General features: G+C 47.6%; 7 protein-coding genes across 7 annotated transcripts; 6 read left to right on the forward strand and 1 right to left on the reverse strand.

The window, feature by feature from the left end:
• Positions 1-180: 180 nt before the first annotated feature.
• On the reverse strand, positions 181-5,106 carry TREMEDRAFT_65654 (uncharacterized protein; the record flags this gene model as incomplete). Its single annotated transcript, XM_007007749.1, has 13 exons — positions 181-326; positions 709-1,422; positions 1,725-1,933; positions 2,195-2,302; positions 2,543-3,125; positions 3,146-3,323; positions 3,368-3,635; positions 3,768-3,985; positions 4,135-4,329; positions 4,475-4,583; positions 4,691-4,770; positions 4,818-4,838; positions 5,104-5,106. 13 exons carry the CDS (start codon positions 5,104-5,106, stop codon positions 181-183), a joined length of 2,832 nt encoding a protein of 943 aa, XP_007007811.1.
• A 359-nt stretch (positions 5,107-5,465) lies between these two features.
• On the forward strand, positions 5,466-6,895 carry TREMEDRAFT_41009 (uncharacterized protein). The gene is made up of 4 exons (XM_007007665.1): positions 5,466-5,564; positions 5,855-5,983; positions 6,147-6,260; positions 6,710-6,895. Exons 1-4 carry the CDS (start codon positions 5,475-5,477, stop codon positions 6,857-6,859), a joined length of 483 nt encoding a protein of 160 aa, XP_007007727.1. The 5' UTR covers positions 5,466-5,474; the 3' UTR covers positions 6,860-6,895.
• A 203-nt stretch (positions 6,896-7,098) lies between these two features.
• Positions 7,099-11,655, forward strand: TREMEDRAFT_45824 (uncharacterized protein). Its single transcript, XM_007007680.1, has 10 exons — positions 7,099-7,443; positions 7,810-8,189; positions 8,412-8,547; positions 8,702-8,795; positions 8,984-9,119; positions 9,255-9,319; positions 9,529-9,618; positions 9,802-10,714; positions 10,989-11,152; positions 11,539-11,655. Exons 1-10 carry the CDS (start codon positions 7,294-7,296, stop codon positions 11,544-11,546), a joined length of 2,136 nt encoding a protein of 711 aa, XP_007007742.1. The 5' UTR covers positions 7,099-7,293; the 3' UTR covers positions 11,547-11,655.
• Positions 11,656-12,376: 721 nt separating this feature from the next.
• Positions 12,377-13,588, forward strand: TREMEDRAFT_65657 (uncharacterized protein; the record flags this gene model as incomplete). Its single annotated transcript, XM_007007750.1, has 3 exons — positions 12,377-13,103; positions 13,152-13,301; positions 13,551-13,588. 3 exons carry the CDS (start codon positions 12,377-12,379, stop codon positions 13,586-13,588), a joined length of 915 nt encoding a protein of 304 aa, XP_007007812.1.
• A 1,744-nt stretch (positions 13,589-15,332) lies between these two features.
• TREMEDRAFT_65658 (uncharacterized protein) lies at positions 15,333-16,268 on the forward strand (the record flags this gene model as incomplete). The annotated part of the gene is made up of 1 exon (XM_007007751.1): positions 15,333-16,268. One exon carries the CDS (start codon positions 15,333-15,335, stop codon positions 16,266-16,268), a length of 936 nt encoding a protein of 311 aa, XP_007007813.1.
• Positions 16,269-17,670: 1,402 nt separating this feature from the next.
• Positions 17,671-18,468, forward strand: TREMEDRAFT_65659 (uncharacterized protein; the record flags this gene model as incomplete). Its single annotated transcript, XM_007007752.1, has 1 exon — positions 17,671-18,468. The coding sequence occupies one exon, from the start codon at positions 17,671-17,673 to the stop codon at positions 18,466-18,468; it is 798 nt and encodes a 265-aa protein (XP_007007814.1).
• A 1,302-nt stretch (positions 18,469-19,770) lies between these two features.
• On the forward strand, positions 19,771-21,255 carry TREMEDRAFT_65660 (uncharacterized protein; the record flags this gene model as incomplete). Its single annotated transcript, XM_007007753.1, has 2 exons — positions 19,771-20,172; positions 20,863-21,255. 2 exons carry the CDS (start codon positions 19,771-19,773, stop codon positions 21,253-21,255), a joined length of 795 nt encoding a protein of 264 aa, XP_007007815.1.
• Positions 21,256-24,592: the final 3,337 nt, after the last annotated feature.

The raw sequence follows: 24,592 nt of genomic DNA on the forward strand, positions 1-24,592 counted from the left end.
GTAAGTCGCATTGTCTCTTAACGTCCGATTCTCTTATGAGATACGGAATTGTAAAAAGAGAGATGCCAAGGGTCGTATAGAGGGCTATAAAGACATGTAAAGGATGTAAAAGACTATCAGAAAGGGTAGAAAAGGTGAATGTCAAGAAGTATAAACGAATGTAAAGGGATAATTGATTCCCTACTTCTTCTTTCCACCTTTCTTCTTTCCTTGTGGTTTAGAAGATGGGACTTCTTTTTCGACCTCTGTACCATTTTCCGCTGCCGCTTCAACCTCTGCCTCTATTTCGGGCGCCGGTTCGGTGGTTTCATTTGGGGAGGTCGGTTCTGAATATCAGCCTCGACTCCATGTACTTAATAGAGGAAAAGCAACTATGGTCGGTATCGATACGACAGAGAGTTCGGAGGGTCGATAGATTCCTGTTTGAATCATCCAAAGGAGGACTGTACCATTTTATGAGGCTGGTCTCATAGATAGCGAGATCGGAGGGAGGGTGAGGGGTATATATAGAGAGAGAGAGGTAGAGAGAGAGAGGTAGAGAGAGAGAGGTAGAGAGAGAGAGGTAGAGAGAGAGGTAGAGAGAGAGAGGCAGAGAGAGAGAGAGTATATGTGTGAGTGTGTATGTGAGAGGTTGGGTCGGAGTCTGAAAAAAAAGACACGGAAGAAATCGTGTGTAGTTTTTCCAGTGAATGAAAAACAACCACTCACCATCCCCATTTCCCACAGTCAAATCCTGTACCTTCTCCACTAAACCCTCTATCGTATTACCTACCTTCTCCACCACCCCTTCTTCCTTCACTTCCCCCTCACCTTCCACCTCCATCTCATCTTCCGTAGGTTTATCAACCATAACTCCACTACCCTCTCCATCACTCTTTCCCCCACCCAACCCCAACCCCTCAAACAACGTCACATCTTCTTCCGGATCTGCCAAAGTAGCAGCTAATTTCGTCCTTCCTTCTTCCTCCAATTGAGATTTCCATTCTTTCACTACACCACCCATGAGAACAGGTTGATAACTTCTCGCTAACAATGCAGCTTCTGATAATCTGCCGGTGGAAGTGAGAATGGAGACACAACTTGCCGCATCACCCAATTGCAAATAAGCGGCAAAAGCGATATTATTTTGACCTTTTGTTTTCGCTAGTTTGGCAAGACGTTCCATTCCTTCTCTATCAGAGAGAGAGGAGAAAAGAAGGAGGAGAGAGGGAAGATCAGAGGCTTTCTCGTAGGCTTCTTGAGCTAGGTCCATCTGCCAAGCTTGGAGAGCTTTGTCACCGACGACTTTCCATTTAGCCTGAGAACCGATTTCTGGAGCAGCACGGACGAGTGATAGAGCAGTGTCGAGATCGTTGAGCGAGATGGAAAGGTCGAATCGATGATCGGGATCGGTAGAGACACTGAGAGCGAGTTCTTTAAGATCTGAAAGTCAGCTGGTGGTCGGATGAGCGTGGCCCGCCGTTATATTTCATCTACGTCTGCCAGAGATACGACCTGATGCCCCAGGCAAAAGAGTTGAAGTATAGCAATGCCGCCACATCTAGGCAATGCAATTATATATAGCCAAAGCCACGGGCGGGACAACTATTTTGTGTGATTTCAGTGTGGAAGACAATCGCCCATACTAGGACTCTCCAGTGACCGCACAACCCATCAACGAGTGGTAGACGCAGTCGCAGAGGTGGACCGATAGAGGAAGTGGGCGAGTGAAGAACATAACCCACCTTGAGCTTCCAAGAACCTTGCTATTCTATTCCTCTGCTCGGGTGGTATACTTGGCAAGAGAGATTCTGCCCCTTCCATGTCCCCTCGCAATATAGCAGTCTGATACTCCACCACCGTCAAGGAAAGTGAATAAGAATAGACGTTCATGTCTTTGTCCGCTACGTAGATCCGATTTTGAGTTGGCAGGTAGCCCAAGAGGTAAACGGGTCTGCGTATCAGCAAACCCTTTCACTTCTCCTCTCTACAAATGGCTGCCTCCCCTTTCTTCTCTCAATCGCAGACTCTCCTGTATCGCTAATCTCACAGACACAAACATCAACAGCGGGCAGGGGGGCGAAACCAGCGAGGAACGGATACAATGTCTTGCAGAAGAGGAAAAGTAGCCCAATCGTCCAACGAATTGATGTATCGCGAAAGTCAAAGGGATGAATACAGGATGGGTATGGTTTGAAGGAGCAGCAGGACTCACTGATCGAAGTGATTGATGACATGAGACTGATCACCTATGAGATAACTCAGTCTGTTGGTCGAGTTAGTGTAGATGAAACAATCTCCGACCCATCGTGAGGTCTTGACCCTGGTCTGTCAGCTTGTATACTCATTTTGAAGCTGTACTTTGGTGTCCCAAAGACAACGAGCAGTCATCGTGTTTCCACGCCAGTTTGCAGTACCACGGGGCATCGCAAGACAGCTTCCCAACGAGAAGGTGTTGCGAGAAAGTGGAGAAGGGCTCGACAAAGGGCAGCAAGATATGGACGAGCTCTGAGGGGATAGCGAAAGTATGTGACGAAGTGCCCAACGGGGAACATGAACTCACGTCTCCGAAATCTCCGCCACCAATTCTACCGCCTCTTCCACCCCCTCATCCCCAATGACCTTCCCACCGTCCACCGCCGCCAAATACGCATCCCTATCAAATCTCAAAACATACAACGTATCCTCACTTGTAATCGCCACCAAGTTTCCACTACCACTCCAGCTTACTCCCGTTGCGTCCACTTCGACCCTGCGCACCACAGCTCCAGTTTCCCAATCCCAGAACATGACGAAACCACTTCCTCTAGCAGCCAGCAAAGTGCCTCCATGCACACCCTCTACGGCCCACGTACCAGAAGATTTGATGAACCCAGGACGTTCTTTAAACGCTCGATACACTCGGATTTTCGATTTACCTTCTTGGATGGCATAAGTGTTTGAGTCGCCGGCCCAAGCGAAGGAAGTACCAGGACCGAAGGCTTTATTGCGCCATGCGAGAGCGGTGTAAATGATGTATTCCCCATCGCCACATACAGTCACGAAACGACCGTTTGGGGAATGTTGGAGGGATTGCGGGTAGACTTCAGTGGTACCGAGATCACGCAGGGAGACATGGATACGTTGACCGTCTTCGATAGCGTCACCTATCGATCAACTGACTTACTTCTCACGATCTCAAGCTCGAGGTGAGGAGAGGAGCCAAATTCCGAGATACAATCCAAAAGGAAAGACATACCTTCAACGCCAAGAGATGATACATTTGCTGTAAGGATCTCAGTGTTACGGGCATATACAATCTTGCCTGATGTGTCCATTGACACTGCTGGCTCGTCTCGACCAAGCTGAGATGTCAGATGACGACTGAAAAATAGTAATCTGAACGCACCTTGATGACCACCGCACCTTCATCGAAACCCACAGCCACCTCATTGCCCGTTTTACGATAGGCAACGCACCATGCTCTCTCGAGGCCATAGCTCAGAGTGTTCTCCAAGCGATACGTGGAGGAATGCCATATTTTGATAGTACCGTCTTCAGAGCCGGACAGGAGAATGGGTAAGGAGGGATGGAAGATGGCGAAAGAAACGTTGGCGGTGTGAGATTCGAGAACCTGGACGCAGGACTTGGCGTGGTAATCCCATATTTTCACAAGTCTACAGGTCAGATCATCTTCAAGACATTGAAATCTTTGAGTACTCTCTGGTCACAGTCTGATAGGAGACGTGTCGAAAGACCAGATTCCGGATCACATGGTCACAGGCGGAAGATGGTAACAGCTGACTCACCGATCATCACCCGTAGTGACAAGATACGGTCGATCACCGCCATGATAATAATCCACGTAATTGACCCCCTTTTCATGTGCCTCCAGACTGAAGTTTGGCACAGGGCTACCCAAAGACCATACCTTGACAGTATGATCCAGACAAGCTGAAGCGAAGGTTTGGGGATCTTTCGGATTGATAGCCAGCGCCATGATATAATGAGTGTGACCTTCGAAGATCTGATTGTCAGCTATGCGAATGCCGAGCAGCTTCCTTGACTGATGAGGGGAGAGCTATCGTCTTCGAGTAGCTTCATTGTCCCCCAGTATCACGTCATAGGTATCAGGGGAATATATCTGCGTAGGGACAGGACATGTGAGCAACTCACTTGAACACATCTCCATCCCTTATCCCAATCCCAACATTTCACAGTCATATCATCACTACCAGTGAGAACGAGACTGAGCGTAGGGTGAACGGTAAGACATCTTATGTAGTCTGGATGAGCTTCGAAAGACGTGATTTTCTCGCCCGTGGAGATGTTGTACACTCGGAGTTGGAAGTCATCCGAGCCAGAGACGAACTAAGAGTCAGTATTGAATGTCTGGGTCTGTTTAAAGCATGCGGTATGATGATACAGAGAGGAAAGCCATCAGGAGATCATCTTCAATTTGAGATAGAAGGCATGTGTAACATGAGGAAGAGTGATATATGCTATCGTGACGTACCCAATTCTTCCTGGCAATGTACCGCACACATCTCACTGGAACGTCGGTCACTTCGAACGTCTTCAGATCCGTTTGAGTTTCATAGTTCCATATTTTTACCTGACCGTTGCTTCTGATCAGCACGTCTCTTTCGAGAGAAGAAAGTGGAGTTTTGAAGGCAGAAACTGAACGAATACCAGCAGAGAGGAGCTTGGATGTGTAAAGAAGTACACTCACTATAGGCCGCAAATAACATGAGGTTCAGTAGGATGAAAATCGACCGATTTGACTCTATCTGATCTAGCTAGTAATTTTCTCTATATTTCCATCAGCTTATTCGTATGGACTAGCTAGAAAATCTCACGTTGATATCTAGTAACATGGGCTGAGAGTTAGCTCAGCACTCGTTTGATGTCCCGCTGCGAGCTTTCACACTTTGCCCGTTGCCAGGAGCCGCATGTGGCATGATGGATGTTATGATGTACCCCGTACCGCATACCCTTAGGACTAAGAGTAATACAAGTCTTCCATGACTCACGCGGGTGGGTCTCTGGAAGAAGATAGAAGAGGTCGGTAGGGAATAGGCACGAGGAATGTAGGAAAGCCGTAGTGACCAGAGCAGGCAAGCGGAAGGGGAAGAAGCAACTCACCATCTTGACAGATCTCAATTCACCTCATAAGCCAAGGATTCTTTTCAACTGGCCTGAAGAATTGTTCACCTGCCCCTGTGTGGGTGTGAGAGAGCTTAGAAACCTGGGAAGGTAGTATGAGGAGGAATAAGGTTGAAACCCACTTTGGGGACTGTCGTGGAGGGCGCGTGGTGAGCCTGACACCGACTTGACTCTTCTCTCATTGTCAGGCATACCTCGTAGAGGCCCGGCTTGTTCGGCGTTTACAAGCGTTAAGCTTATCTCCGACAAGTATGAGCACAGTTTCCCACGGTAGACCACCGGGTGGGAAGTGAGGACGAGGTTGAAGGTGGATGAGGTGTCAGGCAATTCAACTGTAACAAGACCTCAAAATGTCTACCGATTTGCAATGGCTCCTTCTCCGACAATGGAACTCTTTCCAGGTCAAACCCAAGAACGGAAAGACGTTTTCCAAAGAGAAGGTGTGTTATCCTTGACTATCTTCTGTGTGCCGGCGTCGTTTCATCCTCTTCTTGATGCGTTCAGAGTGTGCCTTTGTGATTGCTGTCAATAGTAGCCAGAGGATACTTCTGGGTAAGTGAAGAGTTTAGCCTGAAATATCTGGGAGGAGATAGTATTGCTTGGTTCTTCGTGGAGATTTGTCAAGGAGAGGGTTTCGAGTCGTCCATGATGGACCTGTTGTTTCATGCCAGTTTTCGGATTTCAGATCGTGGTGGTGGGATGTAAGAGCAATACCTTATTGACACTTCAGGGAAACCTCCTCAACCTTCACTCTCATAAATACTCTGGACTCGCAAACTCCAAAGTCGTCAACATTGACCTTGCCGCTGAGGGTAACGTCGTGATCACCAAGATCAAAGGTGACGCCAAACCCACCCAGGTGAATCTGATTTCCTTGTCTCCTGACGGACCTCTTTTCACTATACTATCCTAGACTCAGTTACTCTCGGTGCTCCAACCTTTCGTACATGACTGCGCTTGTGTTTGTACTGCTTGGACGGGTGTGGAAGGAGGGTCACTAAACTATGTTTGCTTACTATTAGGTCGCTTCCGCTCGTACTCACGTCACTCTCCGACGTAATACCGGACCTAGACGAGTGAACAAAATCGTCGCTGTGGAGACCGCTCACAAAGGTTACCGGGCTGATCTCCGTCATGTGAGTCCCTCTCCGCACAACTCCAAAACATCACGTTCGGATCATCGTCCTCCAATGTCCTCTGTGTCGTGACCTCAGCATGTTTTCGTTTCATCTGACCTACCATTCACTCGCTATCGCCTCTACGCCAACAGTGACTAATGGAGTCATCATCGTCTCGCCGACTCTCATCAACTCACTCCCCTGCCCGCAGCCACGTTAGAACTCCCTGGAGTCACCATGAAGGGCGAGCGTATTAGGTCTGCCATATTGAGACATCTCCACCTTTATCCGCTTCTTGTCAATTGTTGACTCGGTGCTATGTGCTTGGTGGAGACATTCTATCCTCTGTTCAGTCTGTTTCACGTTGATTCTCCTATGACTCTTTCCATGGATCATGGTACTGGACACAAATGAAGGGTGTGCAGTATGCGACATTAGATTGTAGGGGAACATGGCTGACCCGCCAGGCCGCCGTCGCTCGCGCCTCTGCCGTCCTCAAAGCACACAAACAAAGTCTCAACCCACCCAAAGAATACCCAATCAAAGTCCGGGGCAAGAAGGGAAAAGCCTTTATGGGAGCTGAGAAGACTGAGGATGATGTGATTGAACTTGATTAGGTCATGATGCATTGGTCGTGATCCGTCTCATGATTGCCTTGCTGACAATTCACCTGTACTCATTCCTGCTCTGCCCTCATCCCTTCTCCACCCAAAGTACGAGAGTGTCTCTTCAGACTGAATCTCTATCACCAGGCTCAATGACGTGGCATTGTATCTTGAGAGAGTGTGTGATAAAGCGCACGAGCCCTCCCTCGAGTCCGAAAAGTTAATCCTCCTTCTTCACTTCTATGCTCATACGCTCCTCGATCCCTCATAACATTATCACATATAGACATCTCTCATCACTCTCACTTCGTCCTATCATCAAGCACTGCCCTCGATTGCTCACTCGAACACTCTACTATAAACACTCTCATATTCTTCAAAGCAGCTCATCAAACTCAAGTCATAGGTTCATCTTTCAACTTGGATTCAGGAGTTTCACCACGACCATGAGCACAGACGAAGAGATCATCTCTAAACTGCACAAGCTATCATTCACTTCCACTGAAGTGGTGCGACATGAACCTGTGAAGGGAGGCGTTGAATGGAAGGTCGAGTTGGAGAAAGTGGGTAAGGGAGGTGTTGGTTTGACAAAGACTGTGAGTCCTTTCTGCTGTTGTTTACCATGTCGCTTTCCCTCTTCCCCTGGTAGCTTCTCATCTTCTCATCCAGATTCTGCTTCTTTCTCTGTATCTGGACCTGGGTTGCTCGTTTCTCTTCGTGATGTCCGATGAAGGTTGAGGAGAGGGCATGGAATGGGTCTCATGGCCTTCTCAACGCTTATGAGTCTCCCATTCCATCACACTGCATTTCGTCCTTTCTTGCGATTTGAGAGATCAAGGTCAACACCCTCACCTAAACATCACTTCTCATTATGAGATCTGATGTGGTATCAAAATCTCCTTCCCATGTTTTATACTACCTTACTTCGAGGATCTATTCAAGTAGCGAATGACTGACTCCAGCTCCTCTTCAAGCCCAAAACGGCCAAATCAGCTACTCCCACTCCAGTCCTCCTCATAGCTCGGGAATCCACTCAAACGTCCTCTTCCCTCCTCGCCACGCAGCTCAACCTTAAAGACCTTCGTCTGGCTTCCCTTGATCTGATCAAAGAAGTCATCCCTGCTGCCCAAACTCCAGAAGACGTTTCTCCACTTTTACTCACTTCGCCCATCCCAGAAACGTTGCATGTGGTATTGGACGCCGCATTGGCGGAAAGTGAAGAGATCTTTGCGATACATGGGACGACGAGTGGGAGTAGCGTTTTGTTGAAGGGAACAGAGATCAAGATTTGGTTGGAGAGTTTGGGAGGGGAGGTTCAGGTGGTTGATTTCGGAGAAGCTGTGTGAGTGGTGTTTCTTCTTTTCTTCTTTGGTGGGACCCGTTTTGCGGTGACTTCTTCTACTTCCGGAAAACATATGAGGACAATATCCAGGGTGGAACGTATCTTCTCTTTCGGATTTGGAGACGCAAATCGAAATGCCAACAGGCCTCGAGCGTTGTGCGTCAGTCTGGGAGGATGGATAGGCTGGGAGTCATTGTTATCATGTCCCAGCTGACGAGGTAGTACCGCACCCAAAAAAGAAGAAGAGAAGAAAGAAAAGACCATCCCACCCAATGTCCCTGTAAAAAAGGAAGAAGGACTGTATGAAATGGCTATCCAGTATAAGAAAGAGGAAAACTTTTCGGGATGGTATACCGACGTGAGTGGATCCTCATTCCAAATACCTCCTTCGTCAGGATCTTACTATTGGCTTGCGTGAAAGCCAAGGAAAGCTTTGTCGCTACTAGCTCGGTGTTCTGGGTCAGACTATGGCCGAAAACTACAGCTTCGTAGGGTGATGCACTAATCTATAGGTTTTGATTAAAGGTGAAATGCTCGACTACTACAATATCTCTGGATGTTACATTCTTCGTCCTTGGTCATATTCAATCTGGCAGGAGATTCAAAGTGCGTTATCATTTTCTTTTTTGTCTTCTATCTTTCGCATCCTGCTGCCTTACCATTCTCACAACCTTGTATGACTGTGACAGGTGTCACATGATGTACTGATCTGTGGCCCTGCTTACCGCGTCCTCGAACATACACCCTTCTGAACAGTAGCTGTTCTTCGTAATTGCGCGGAGCTTACACAACAGACTGGTTCGACGCCGAGATCAAGAAATTGGGTGTGGAAGATTGTTATTTCCCCATGTTCGTCTCTAAAACCACTTTGGAAAAAGAAAAGGATCACATTGAAGGTTTTGCGCCAGAGGTAGCTTGGGTCACGAAAGCGTGAGTTTGGATCATTCATTGACTTCTCTTTTCTTCAGACGATGAGACCTTGGCTAGATGGAGAAGTCGGGTGTGAGTCTGGAGGTCCGGAGTCAACGCTTGAAAGGTAATGCAGGACGGGGACTGATGATGCAGGGGAGAATCCGATTTGGAAGAGCATATCGCCATTCGTCCGACTTCGGAGACCGTCATGTATCCATGTGAGTGGATGTGTAACTGCTCCACCTGTATCGTACCCGCCTGTCCTCCCACTTCAGGCTTGGTCCGACTAGATCATACTATCCTTTTGCGTATTTACCAATCAAAGGATTCCCGTTTGCTCCACTACCAGGAACGTGTCTCATATCAGCCAGAGTTCCACCACCTGGTGTACAGACTGACAATGTGATGCATCAGACTGACGCATTAGACTACGCCAAGTGGATACACAGTCATCGTGACTTGCCTCTCAAACTTAATCAGTGGAACTCAGTCGTCCGTTGGGAGTTTAAGAATCCCCGTGAGTTCTTCCCCATCTACGCACATCTCGACCTCAGGTGAACAATCCCAAACCTGTTTCGTTGCACCACTCTTGAACACTGGCTCTGATACTTCCAAATACCGCTCAGTCGGTTGTTGAAACTGCAAGTATATCTTGTCAATGATTCAGCGGCAAGTCGATATACATTTGCTGACCGTACAGAGCCTTTCCTGCGAACTCGTGAATTCCTCTGGCAAGAAGGTCACACCGCTTTCCTCACCAAACCCGAAGCCGAAGAAGAAGTTCGTGATATCCTCGATCTTTATCGTCGCGTCTATACCGACCTCCTTTCCATCCCCGTGATCCCCGGGAAGAAATCTGACAAAGAGAAATTTGCCGGTGGAGACTATACAACCACTGTCGAAGGATTCATCCCCACCACCGGTCGTGGTATACAAGGAGGTACTTCACATCATCTTGGTCAAAACTTTTCCAAAATGTTCGGAATAACAGTCGAATCCCCTGATAAGACAATCACTGAACCTGTTCACGTATATCAAAACTCTTGGGGTTTATCCACCCGGACACTCGGGGTGATGGTCATGATTCATGGTGATGATCAAGGTTTAGTCTTACCTCCTAGAGTAGCACTTCAACAAGTAGTGATAGTACCTGTCGGTTTGAGTAAAGCGGAAGGTAAAAACGAAGGGATTTTCGAAAAATGTCGTCAATTAGAAACTACTTTGAAAAAAAGTGGGATTCGTGCAAAAGCAGATGTGAGAGAAGGTTATACACCAGGATGGAAATTCAATGATTGGGAAATGCGTGGAGTACCCGTTAGATTGGAATTAGGTCCAAGGGATATCGCTTCTAATACAGTTTTAGCTGTTAGAAGATATGATGGACATAAAGAATCATTACCATTGAATGATATTGAAATTACGATAAAAGATTATCTGGATAAGATTCAGTTGGCTATGTTGGAAAGGGCTCAAGTTAAGTTTGACGCACATGTTAGAACTTGTACGAAATGGGAGGAATTCGTTCCTCTCTTAGATCAGAAATGCGCTTTGGTAGTACCTTGGTGTGAAGTGGAGAAATGTGAGGATGAGATTAAAGAAAGGTCAAAATCACAGTGAGTTTTATTTCAATTATATACCCATCACCCACTTCCATTACATTCATCCCTGCATGTCCGTGATTCCATCTCATCGTCTTCCGCTATACATCTTTTGCATCTCTCATCACCAATCATCTTTCACCTGCATCTGACCGGATGAACTTCATCCTTCTCCTTTCTCTTCCGAGTGCTCTTCAGTTTTGACCGCGGAGCTCTGGAAATACTCCGATGAGTTTGATCGTGGAACGGACATGGATTAGAGCTTGTCAAGTACATACTCACGGGACAGGGCCAACAAGGGTGTCGCAGAAGATGCGAAAGCTCCTTCGGCAGGTGCTAAATCTTTATGTATTCCTTTCGATCAAAAACGATTTGGAGAATTTCCTCATGGTCATGAACAGAAATGTATACAATGTGGGGAGAAAGCAAAGAGCTGGACTATGTTTGGTAGGAGTGAGTGATTGACTTTTCCTTCTTCAAATCAACTCTTCTTCTTCTTCTTCTTCTTTTTCTTCTTCTTCTTCTTCTTCTTCTTCTTCTTATTCTTCTCCTTCTTCTCATTCTTCTTATTATTCTTCTTCTTCTTCTTCTTCTTCTTCTTCTTCTTCTTCTTCTTCTTCTTCTTCTTCTTCTCATCATTTCTTCCCTACACTTTATGCCAAAAACATTTGCCTCCCACTTTATTGCTATCAACGTGTCCAGAGTTGGAAATTCCTCATTTGATTGTGATTCCTCCATTCACCATCCTACACTGATTCGTTCCCCTTCCATTCCTCGCCGACGAATTTCGCGCCCAACATGTTGCCGAACCTTGCCACCAAGACTGCGCTGACGAACAGGCTACTAAGTGCGCGTCGATATATCTTCTCTGATCGGCGACTGTCTCATACCCCTTGCGAGTCATCCAAAGTTAATTTCCCCCGAAGTATGTCAAAATCTGCATTTTCTATCTGTGTAGCTGTGAATACTCACTTTTGATCCCAACCTATTCATTTCTCCTGACAAGTTCAAATTGACTCCGTTTGACCGTCGAGCATGTTAGGCATCCGTCCGCGGCCGTCCGATATCCGGATTCGACCGATGGCTATCCGGCGTTGCTTTCACTTTCCGCTGGTTGGGAAACTCAGAGGAACAAAGGATCAATGCTATATTGTCTCTAACACTGCTATAATTTGGGGTTCTCATTTACTGATCCAACCCCTTCGACCTCTTCTTCTTATATTTTGTTTGACACTTTACTACTTACTCATCCACGTCATCTAATCCCATCTGACGCTCTATCAATCTCACCTCACGTCGACCCAATGAGCACGCCGAGGTTGAATAATAATACTGATCTTCCCCCCTCGAATGCCTCCCCCCCCCCCCCCCCCCCCCCCAGATGGGGATGGACGCTCCACACCGAGTGGTGCAGCGTCAGGCCGCCGTCTTCCAACCGCCTCAACCTCAACTGCAACGTGGATAGGTCATGCCTTGGGAGGTGTCTCGGGAGGTTTTCGACGGGGTCTCTTGTCATTGCCCCTGCGAGGAGGACTCAGAAGACGTTCTCATTCAAGGTCAGATGGTCCCTCTCTGTTGGACCTGGTTCCTATTGACGAGGATGCTAGCAATATGATTGGTGTATGGGCAGATGAGATTGGTCTACATCTATGCACCTTTCAACCACGGGGGTCAGGTATGTCATTGGAGGAGCTGGGAAATCTAGCAGATATAGTCTATCCCTTTCGTCGAGGAATCATCCAACCTGTTCCAGAGGTTGATCCCACATCCTCTCAGTCGGTTTTGCCGTCTATGATAGCGGGCACATCAAGCTCAGGTCGATCAAATACAACTGAGACTACTCGTACTCTTGTTGAAGAAGAGCTAGAAGAGCAAGAGGGGATTGACCCGGACTTTCCCGCCAATAATACCCAGTTTGGTCATCTCCTGATTGTGCCAAGTGATACCAGTTCCGCATATAATGAGCCAGGAAGTCAGCAATTACTAAGTTCAACAGGAGATGAAGACACATTGATAAATTCATCAGAAGGAGATGAACAAATCCCCGAAAGGGATGCCATGATTGGTGAAGAAGCTCAGGACGTTCAACTCCAGGAAGATGATGATATTTCTATCCACGGTGAGATGTTAGATCGTCTTCATCGTGAAGGTGACTGGTCTGAACTCAATAGGCTCTGGAATGTTATTGTCAAAGAAACATTACGTTCTATCAATGGAGAACTGGAGACTTGTTTCATACCTGAACAACATAGAGGGGAATCCACCAAAGTTAATCATGCCCTAATTCTATGGGGTCCACTGGATACTGTCATCAGACCTTTAAGCCGTTCAGAAACATTGTACTCTAATCCTTCACAGTCTGAACAATCTTTACTGAGAGAACATGATGAGTTGAATGGTTCTGGTGAGCAAGATCATGATGGGTTGATTAGTTCACAAATTGAACATCAAGGTGAGGAAGGAGTAGATTTAGGGGATAATGTTGATTCAGGTGAACAACAAAGAGTTCTGTACCGTGTACACATTCCAAGTCTAAGGATTCAATTGGGTCGACTACGGAGTATGTTACAGGGTAACAGCCGTGCCCTACAAGAGGAACAAGGTGAGTCAATACCTTCTTGACCCTACAAAAGGGAACTAGTTAGTGCATGTAGGGACAAGTTCTCCTCTTTGCAGGTTTGACCATCAGGTTTGTCCCAAAGGGTCTTTCTGTTGATGATTGCTGGAGTGGTAGCTTGTTTCTTTCCATCTGGCACCAAGTGTAATGATAGACAAAATCAAGGAGGCACACAGATGTGAACACATAAAGACCCAGCTGAACAATGGTACAGACTACTGTATGACTAACCAGCATCTTGGTCCTGTAACAACACCTCTCCGGAACCGTGATCCCTGAATACAAAAGTCCTATGGACTGGTGACATCTTCAATCACCAAATACTGGTCAAATACTCAATTCACTTTGTTGCCAAAACCATGGACATATAACATAAATAACCGCCAAACTGGGTCACTCCTGAATCAGAACCTTCCTTGACGTCAGAATAACTCGTAACAGACTATATGAAAGGAGAAGAGTACAACAAGATCTTGTACAAAATGCATACAGTACCAGCTACGTACGGGACATATTTGATCTGATTACACAGTTGACCCCTGCCAGACTTACATAGATTCCATATAACCTCTGATCTTCCCACAAGTGTGAGTTGTCAGTGTGGAATTCATTGCTGGAGGGGGTGAGGGGAGTGTCATGATTGGTTAGAATGAAAAGGCCTAACGGCTCAATATTATCAGGATCACGGGTACCTATAGACGGGTTCCTCAAGAGTCGTACGCAGAAGTTGTACTTCACCTACCCGTTCCCGTACTCCACCTACCCGTTCCCGTCCCCGTCTCACTAATCCCGCTACGGCGTCCTCCGTTCTCCTGTCCTACCTAATCGATTACTTCTTCACATGTTATACTTTTCCTTCATCTCCGTGTCCCTCATCTATCTCCGTCTTCCTTCACTCTTACACCCCATGTCGCTCCCCACATTTACTCCATAGATTTCGGTATCACTCCGCTCCCTTTTTAGTATATAGAAACACCCCTTTTTCGTAGATGTCTTGTCGAATGTATTTTCTCGTCATTTAGCAAATCCTTTGTCACTTGATCTCATCGACTATAGTCTCTTCGATCCACTACATCACTAGACTATAAACTACATCACTAGGTTTATTCCCTGCGAGGTCCTATAGCCATAGCTCATAGACGCAGACTATTTTCAACGTCTGGTCCTGACAAATATCAGAATAATTGAGGTTGCTAAGAGAACTGATCGTGGCGGGGGAGTTTGTTAGGCCAATTGTGAAAGGCAGACAAGTTACCTATCAGACCTCATAGAGAGTCTCCACAGTCTGAAAAGTAATTACATATACAGTACATTTCTTCGTTGTACAAGTGGTCCCCTCTAACACGGTGTCCGCGCAAGTCGAGAACCTCCCACGATTTGTCATACTACTATATGTACGAATACTAGCAATCCCGTTCAAGTCATACCTTCAAGATTGCTGGAAAACTGTTATGAGCAACATAATCAGGGCAAAAGCTGGCAGAGTAAAGTATGATCATTCATTGCTTGACCCGTCTTCACCGTCAACACTAAAGCAGTTCATGTCATGGCCCGAGAGGTGAAAACTGGATATGTAAATAGGGATTAGCAAAAGATTTTCGGGGAATACCACATATCGTGTGCGAGAAGAGGAGCAATAGCGCCAGGATACCATGAATGGATATTTTATGGAGCTAGATAGTACTGTACGTCTCTAAACCTTTGACCAGGGGGTCAAACAGACCGGAGCATGATTTCTGTGTCCCGACCGAGGAGGTGAGAAAGCTGTGGTCCGTGCGCGCTGCTCCGCCTTTTCTTCCTCAACCCCCCGAGATTTCCCTCTCCGGTAGGGGCCGTATCAAACTGATTACCCCTTCGGGTGGTTCTCACCTGGCGGACCTCAAAATCCGCTCTAGTGGAATTTGTCAAGAAGGCGCGTGAGGGCTGATAAAGGTGAAATCTGCACCTCCCAATTCTCTTCCCTCAACTTCACTACCTGATATTGACGCCAGATATGTTCGTGGTCCACACATCCTCATGGCATCCAAACAAGAAGATGGTATGACCCAAGGTACATCAGAGTTCTCTCCGGCCCCTTCAACTTGGTACCTTCGTCCTCCTGGAGAAACACCGGCGGATGCCCGGAAGGACAAGCACCCAGATATCAGTCAACACAAACACAAGGGAGAAGAATGGGAGGAATCGGAAAGTTTTGCTGACTGGATTCTCAGGATCTGTAAGGAGATCCCAAGACATCAGGCGCGCTCAAGAGTTGAAAGGACACTAAGGGGGGCAGACAGCTGGTACCGCGGCCTCACCGCTGGCAGCCATACCGACGGCCCCAGGGAAATGGCCAACAAAAGTAGTGATAGCCTGATAAGAGCAAAGTTTAGTGCGCTAGGTGAAGCTCAAGGAGCAACAGTCTATGCATGGATGAAGACCAATACCGCTTATCTAGCAGTCATTGGCAAGACTGACCTCAAAATGAACGAATCACTCATAAACCTGCTTCTCGCCTCGTGTCCTTCCCCTGCTAACTCAGGACAGTCTCCCACAATCTACATAGCATCCAGAGAACCAAGCTTCTCTGTTGGGAGTTCTCTAGGTGGTGGAGAGACAGGAGTATCAAGCAAACAAGTGGAAGGCTATTGGAAAGATGCAGATCTGGTACTTAGCCTGCCAGGTCAAGGTGAGGCAACAAGAGCGCTCTTACCAATAGAAGATCAGTGGACTGAAGCTGATGTGAAAAGACTTGTTAGACAAGAGGAATGGAGACAGCTGGAACTTGAATGGCTCACAAGTGTCAGGAAGACGGTGGTGACCTTAGCTTCAAAGTCCCCTGGCCTCATTGTGCATGTCTCTGAAGGGCGACCCTCTCATTTGTATGGAAAGGAGATCATGTATCATTCAGTGACCTTTGTACATTCTTCCAACATCCCTCAAGAAACGCTTGCCAAAAGTAGGCACGAGTAACCAGGTACATGGGACATGGAGCACTAAAGTTCAGCTGATTCTGTCTGTACATCATTATTATTTGATTGAGAGTACCTGACATGTGAAAAGATGAGATTCCTGGTGGTCAGTAGCAAAGCATTTGCTTCTTCTCTCCATGTCAATCTTGCCCTGGTCAAGTCCCTCACAGGCCTCGTTTCTACATATATACGTACCTGTAAGGTGATTAGCACGCACTCACTCACTCACGGCAGGAATATTACGCCAATGATGTCACTCACCATCCGCGGATTGGTACACTGTCATGACACTTAGCCTATGCCTGCAAGCATGCCTTCTGGGGGGTCCAAGTCTGCTAAAACCACAATTTGATCTTTGGCAGGAATGTGCCCCATAAGAACTTGGAAAGAGCCGCTTTACAATTGACTTCTTCCTCCGTATGTGTGAGATTGTTGGACACGGGTTTGGGAGTGACCATCATTGTGTCATACATATCATATCCGTGCTGTATAATCAGACCACAGCTGTGAAGTGGTGTTATACTTGACGTTATTGACCCACTGTTTGTGCGGAGAAAAAGATTAGAAGTGGTGACTGTGTGCTTGTTCACCACCTGCATGACAAAACAGATTCAATCAGAAGCTCTGCTGAGCTGTGCAACACAAAGCAACGGACCACGCCAACACATGACCTTTTCAACAATGACTCTCTCCTGTACCGCGGTGATGTGTCTTAGCTTCAGCGCCCGTGTTGGTGGTTTCAATCACTGAAGGAAGTATGCTTGCTTGTGTGGATCAAGTATTGTGCCTGACCTGAGAGAATGTCTGAATTGGACCAGGTCCAATACATATGACACTTTTAAAGGGAGAGACACACGTATCCATCTGGAATGATGCTGCATTCCACAGGTTCAACCTACTGAATCAATAAAGAAGCCTGTGGGGACATTCGACATGGAGAAAACAGCCGGTGTACAAATAATGCACTCGAGAGACGAAAGATTTCTCGGAAGATTTCCTAATTCTATGGACAAGCAGTTGACAAAGAAGAGTACTCGACTCGCACTCAACTGTGTTCGTGCGCCACACCCGCCCTTCTCCTCCAAACCCTGCTTGTATCTCCAAAAGGAGTAATAAGGGTGAAAACATCTTCCTGACTACCCTTTGAGGTAGTCGAGGTTCTAGCGGGTGTTGAAACCGACAAAGGCGAGTATCCTCGGTGAAAAAAACCATTGGGGAAGGAGAGAAAAGGGTAATAAGGGTGAGATTTGAAGCCCTTCCCACTCTTCTTCCACATTTCTCACTCACTTCAAATAGCTACGGTTATATAGTATCAAACTCTTACTCCCCGCATTGAAACCGACCAATCACCACCTTCCTCACTGATACAATCACGTTGTTTTTTCAATATTACTTGAGCCAGTATGTCTTTTGTGCCCTCCAAGTCGACTGGTACCTGCACTTGTTTGACTGTCTTGGGAAGTGTCAGCAGAATGAGCAATGTAGCTGAATGGTGGCAAAGTTTCAACTGGCGGGTGCAGAGTTTGCTTGATAGAAGCTATCTCCGCTTGGAAAGTTGTATACCTGAGGGCAAGGATCCGGAGCAGACCATCCTGGTGTGGACTGAAGGGCAGAAACTGCATGTAGCTGTGATCCGCCAAAAGACCTATCCCAAAGAATTGGTGAAATGCTGGTTTGAAAAATGGACAGAAGTATTGTCAGAAGAGATCCCCTCTGGGTTTGATCCTACCAATGGGAAGGAGCAAACTTTGGGTTCTCCAGAACCAGCATGTAGAGTGCATCACCAAGAGATGCTTTACCTGTCAAGGTTCCCGTGGTCAACCAATCAGGATGAGAGTGGCCCCCAAGCTCTGGCCACAGTGGGAGAGGAAGGAGATCATTGGGACGAACTTTGGGACCTCAAAGCAGCAAGTCAGAAATTTGACCTGCACTCATTGCAAGAACAACCCTCTCATGGTGTCCCTACAACCTTGCCACAGAGGACATCCTCTCAGCAGTCAGCAAAATCAGGGTCCAAATATGCAGAGGAAATTGGGAGAACTTGGCAAGAAACTGTCCAGAATGTTGTCAACACTCTTATGCCAGACCCTAAGTTTGCAGTCATCCAAGCTCCTCCCCACCTTTACAATTATTTACAGCACACAGACAGAACTTGTCACAGGAGCTTTCTCCTTCCGGAAAGTCTTCCTAGTACACTCTAGAAAAAGCCCCTTTGCTAAGCCCCTTGTCTTTCTGGCTATTGACTGCCTTAGAATATCGATTCACCTTTTCACTGGTTCCCACCAATCTATCTATTTATCTTGCATGATACTTGTCCGTCGTTCTTAGTCCCTTGCAAGGTAGTAGGTAGAAGTAGGATTACAGGAATGCAGGCATTGTGTTTGAACAGCATGGAAATTGTGATGAGAGGACCACTCATATGTAGTATGTGTCAAGACGGCTCTAGGTTCTCGAGAGACAAGGCCTTGCTACTGACTAGTGTGTCACACGGCGCCGCGTGACATTATCCTTTCCCATCAAACGAAGCTCCTTTGGACATCAGTTCGCCATCAACGACCCAGTTCGCATGAACTTCACCACCCACGAGGGTGTTAGGAGGCTAACTTCGTCGAGGACGAAGTTAGTCATGTAGGAAGTTAGGGGGATACGAAGTTAGGAAGATACGAAGTTAGGGAGATACGAAGTTAGGAGGATACGAAGTTAGGAAGGCACGAACTTCGTCGGGGACGAAGTTCGCGAGGTACGAAGCTCGGGACGTCGGGTTGAACGAAGTTCTGCGTTGACGAAGTTAGGGAAGGACGAAGTACTTAAGGGCCGAAGTGTCACGAACTACGTCGTGACACCTCGATTACTCCACCAACAATGACCCTCCTTTGGCCATCAAAACCCCATCACGCCTTAACCTCTTTACTCTACACGTAACTCAGGACTTCTGACACCAAGTACGGCGAAGTTAGACGGAGTTAGGCTAAGTAGGGACAATGGGAGCAGAAGTGCGGCGATGTTAGGCGGGGTTAGGCTAAGTAGGGACAATGGGAGCAGAAGTGCGGCGATGTTAGGCGGAGTTAGTCGAAGGAGGAAGAGGATGGCCGAGGGCTCGGGGAAGTTGGACGAAGTGCGTTGAAGTACGTCAAAGCGCGAGAGGGTTGGATGAAGGTCTAGGAGGAGTAGATAATATTAGCTGAGAAGATCGCTGAAGTTCTTCAGCGATCCTTGATTGTTGTCAGTAGTAAAAGACAGATAGAGATAGCTATAAATCAAGATACATCGCCATCAGTAGATCAAAACCCTAGTTAGAGTAACTACGCCGAAGTACGCCGTAGTTACACCCCTTTCGACGTCTGCGCCCTCCTGGTTGGGTGAGACATCGACTCAGAGCGTGAAGTTAGCCGAGGTTCGTCGACCGTCGGTCTATTAAGAAGTAGTTGTTCGACGGCCGTGACAGTATCAAGGATCGCTCTTACCGACGACCCGTGCGAACCTCGGAGAAGTACGAAGATAATATGGAACCAGAAAGAAGAATTACACGAGGCATGAGTAGGGATGGAGACAGGATGGAGGAGAACGAGAGGAGAGCATTGGAGGAGCTTAGCAGAGCAATGGGGCAGGACCTTGGAGTTGAGGATAGTGTGGGGGGGTCAATTCAAGGAGATGAGTTCGTTCCACCGGTGCTTTCTAACCCTCCTTCTCCTCCGTCTAATGCTCTCCCACCTGTGGGATCCCCACTTGGATCAGACCAAACCCCACGCCCAAGAGAAAACACTGGAAGTACGGCGAACTTGGGAGAAGAAGGAACACAAGGGGTGGTGTTGGCCTTGATGCAGATGGTGGCGAATATGAACAAAGACATGATGGAGGAGAGAAGACGTAGGGAGGAATGGGAACAGAGAAGAGAAAGGGATACAGTGGGCGGGATTGCAGAAGGGATATCAGAAGGGGTGAGGTACGCCATGGGACGGCAAACTTCGGCGACCCCAAGCGTAGTGGGCGAACAACGGAAAGGGATAAAGCTACCTAACCCAGACCTATGGAGAGGAGATCGGAACAAGTTAACCGCCTTTCTGTCTGAGTGCGACGTACACTTCGAATTGAACTCTCATCTTTTCCCCGACGACACTAAGAAAGTCTTTTTCATGATCTCTCATCTACGCGAAACACCTCTTCTTGCAGTGCAGCCCGATCTATCCAAAAGACCTCTTCCTGAGTACCTCACGACACACGATCAGTTCGTTAAGTACCTCAAGACTAACTTTGGTGATCCAGACGAAGAAGGAACTGCGGCCCGACAACTTAACGACCTCAAGCAAACCGGGTCTGCTTCGGACTACTTCTCCGCCTTTCAGCGACATGTTGCGATTCTCAAGTGGTCTGATGATGGAAACCTAGTTGACCGAGCCAAGAAAGGACTAAAATCGCACCTTCTAGATGAAATCGCAAGACACGGTAGATCGTTTGGGACTGTAAAAGAGCTATTGGAGTTTGTGATTCCCTTGGACAACCGCCTGTGGAGGAGACAAGTGGAGAAGGAGGCAGAGAGGAAAAGGGAAGGAGGGATAAGGACAACGACAGTGGTGGAAAGTCAGAGGACGGAGCAGAAAGAAGAGAAGAAATGGGAAAAGGGGCAACCTTCGGCGCAGGGTGGTGCCCAGGCGGCTATGAGGTCGACGGTGGTAAAAAGTACACCGCCAAACGTCGACGAAGTTCGCCGAAGATGGCCTAGGCCGAGCTCCGATCTGAGGGAGACAAGGAGGAAGGAGGGGAAGTGTACCGAGTGTGGTGAAGCAGGACATTGGCTGAAGGAATGCCCTGTAAGGGAGGCTAAGGTTAAGGTTGGACTGTTGCCTCCATGGGGGGAGAAGTTCGGAGAACGTGGTGGAGGATCGGGAGGGAACGCAGTACCTCTCGGACAGAGGAGGAACTTGAATGCGGTTGGAGGAGAAGTAGATTTGGAAGAGGACCAGGGAAAAGAAGAGGACCTGTCGCAGTAGGCGAGGCTCGGCGGGTCCGCCATATTCTCTCGGCCACCATTCCCAAACCCATAAAAGAAACACAGCTGATGGAGCCAGAGGATTGTGAATACAAAAATACACCACTCAGTACCCCTTGTTCATGCAATGTCGATAATCATCTCCTCATCCCTTCCGTTTCCAGAGATCAACCTAAATCGGACATTTTCATTAATGGAATGAAGCTAACTACGCTCTGGGACACCGGGGCTACTTGTTCATATATAAGTCCTAGGGCGGCGACGAAGATAGGCGCAGAAAGGAGACAATATCAGGTGAGCGTACCCGTTCACATGTTCGACGGCTCGGTGAGTGTCGCTGGACCCATCACCGAGTTTGTCGAAGTCGGATTTAGTTTGACGAAGGACGCCGAAGTGCGATCTGTTTGTCTCGATGTAACAACGCTCTGCGACGCAGATGTTGTGATAGGGTGGGATTGGATGAGGAAGGAAGGGGTTGTCCTTGATGGAAGAGACAACTCGGTGAAATTTCCCATCCCAACCCCACCAAGTGCGGCGAAGTTAGCGGCCATAGGGCTGCCGACTCTGACGGACGCGATAGACCGCCGCGGCGAAGATGAGCTTGAAGAGCTGAGCCCGGAGGAACAAGACGAGTTGTTCCAGGTAGTTCCTGAACAATACCACCAGTACATTGACGTTTTTAATCCGAAGAAGGGAGGAGAGACCCTTCCCCCTTCAAGGTCCTACGATTTGAAGTTTGAGCTTAAGGAGGGGGCGAACCTTAAGGTCGCCTCCCTCTATGCTCAAGGAGAAGATCAGAGACGCGCGCTGAGAGACATACTAGATCGCGAAATCGCCGCTGGCCGAATTCGGGCAAGTAACTCGCCATACGGCTCACCAATGTTTATGATACCGAAGAAAGCCGAAGGACAGTGGCGAATGGTCATCGACTATCGAAAACTGAACGAAGCGACCATACCAGATGCCTACCCTCTCCCTCTAATAGGTCAAATTACCGAAGAACTTGGAAAAGCAAGGTATTTCAGCAAACTAGATCTAATTGGAGCATACCAATTGTTGAGGGTGACAGAGGGACATGAACACCTGACGGCGTTCAGGACACAGTATGGTATGTTTGAATCTCTGGTTGTTCGTGATGGGCTGCGAAACGCCCCCGCGGTCTTCCAACACTTCCTAAATGAGGTGTTTAGAGAGCTACTAGGGAATGGAGTCGTGGTCTACATTGACGATATCCTCATTTATGGGAATACGTTGGAGGAATTACGAGGAACTACGGCGAAGGTCTTTGAGGTACTGCGGAAGGCGAGCCTGTACGTGAAAGCTAGTAAGTGCGAGTTCGAAAGAGATTCGGTGGTGTTTCTGGGTTTCGTGGTATCCTCTAAAGGTGTATCGGTGAACCCAGAATACATTGATGCCATCACTTCCTTCCCACGTCCTAAGAATCTACGAGAGTCAAGGGGATTCATTGGAGTTGTAAGCTACTACAGGCGCTTTGTCCCCAACTTCTCGAAGATTGCTAGACCTATCAATGACTTGACAAGGAAGGAGGTACCATTTGTATGGGGAGTCGAACAGGAGTCAGCCTTCAAAGAGTTGAAGGCTAGGATGTGTACTGCGCCGGTGTTAGCCCATTTTGACCCTACATTGAAGACGATATTACAGACAGATGCGTCGTTCTTCGGCTGGGGGTTCATAATTTCGCAGATCAACACGGCTGGTCAAGAACACCCGGTAGCTATTGAGTCTGGTGCTTTCAACACAGCTCAACTGAATTATACGGTAGGAGAAAAGGAGTTCCTCGCTGTAGTGGAGGGTTTCAGAAGAAGGAGACACTTATTATTGCAGGTGGAAACCACAGTACTTACCGACCATCTAAACCTTACCTACTGGATGGAACCGAAACAACTCAGTCCTCGGCAAGGTAGGTGGGTGGAGGAGCTAGCTAACTTCAGGTTTAAAATGGTTTATCGGCCAGGAACCCAGGCAAGTCTTCCAGATGGATTATCTAGGCGGGCGGACTATCATTCCGGGAAAGGAAGTACCATGGTACAAGAGAGCAACCTTATCCAAGGTCTGCCGAAGTTCGACGAAGTTGACGCCACCACGTCGGAGTTGCGTCACCTCCTTCGAGCATTGCAAGGGACAAGGGAGGTAAAGGAAAATGATCTTGTGGACCCTATGGATCTAGTACTTGGAGTTCAGGAGGACGAAGACATAGAAGGGGTCAGAGAAGAATTATTAGGAGTCGTTTGCGCTGAGTGTTCTCATCCTACGTGTAACGATAACGTGCAGGAACCAGGATCAATCACCGAACTACGCCGTAGTTCGCGGTCTCCTCTAATCCTTCGTGGGGGGTGGAACTCAAGAGGTTTCCTCACATTCGACGATCGCATTTATGTGCCGAACTACGCCGATGCTCGGCTGAAGATCATGAAGATGCGACATGACTCAGCCTTGGCCGGTCATCCAGGTTCGGCGAAGACTCTTGAACTAGTCCTGAGGGATTATGTCTGGGTTGGAGTAAGGAAGGATGTCGAAGATTATGTTGCTGGATGCGCGGTATGTCAGAGAGCGAAGACTAACAGACAGAAACCTCATGGGGAGCTTAAACCACTGAAGGTAGCTACGAAACCTTGGTCTAGCATCTCGATGGATTTTATCGAGGAGCTGCCAAATTCCCATGGATATAATTCCATCCTGGTAGTGGTGGATCGGTTGACCAAATGGGCCATTTTTATCCCTACTACGACGAAGTTAACCGCAGCCGGCCTATCAGAGTTGATATTGGACTATGTGGTGGCCCAGCATGGGTTGCCAGAGAATATAGTATCGGACAGGGGAGCGAAGTTTACCTCCAAGTTCTGGAAGAATTTGACCGATAGTCTCGGAATAAGACTACATCTCTCTACTGCATATCATCCACAGACTGACGGACAGACCGAACGAACCAACCAGTCTTTGGAACTGTATCTTCGAATCTTCACCTCCTATCAGCAGAACGACTGGTCAAAGCTACTCGCTCGAGCTAGCTTTGCTTACAACAACACCCAGCACTCTGCGATAAACAAAACCCCATTCTATGCGAACTATGGATATCACCCTCGTTGGGCTGAAGAGATAAAGGCTAGCGAGGTCGAAGTGCCCGCTGCTACGGTGGTGGTAAAAGATTTGACTGAAATACACAAAGATTGTATCGAAGGAATTGAGAAAGCTAATGAGAAGTACGCCGAAGGATACAATAGGAAACACCGGACTACGCCGAACTTCGCGGAAGGAGACCTAGTGATGCTGTCGTTAGAGAATATTAAGACGAAGAGACCAATGAAGAAGTTAGATGT

The sequence above is a fragment of the Tremella mesenterica genome, assembly GCF_000271645.1.
Source record: "Tremella mesenterica DSM 1558 unplaced genomic scaffold TREMEscaffold_15, whole genome shotgun sequence".
Taxonomy (NCBI): Eukaryota; Fungi; Basidiomycota; class Tremellomycetes; order Tremellales; family Tremellaceae; genus Tremella; species Tremella mesenterica.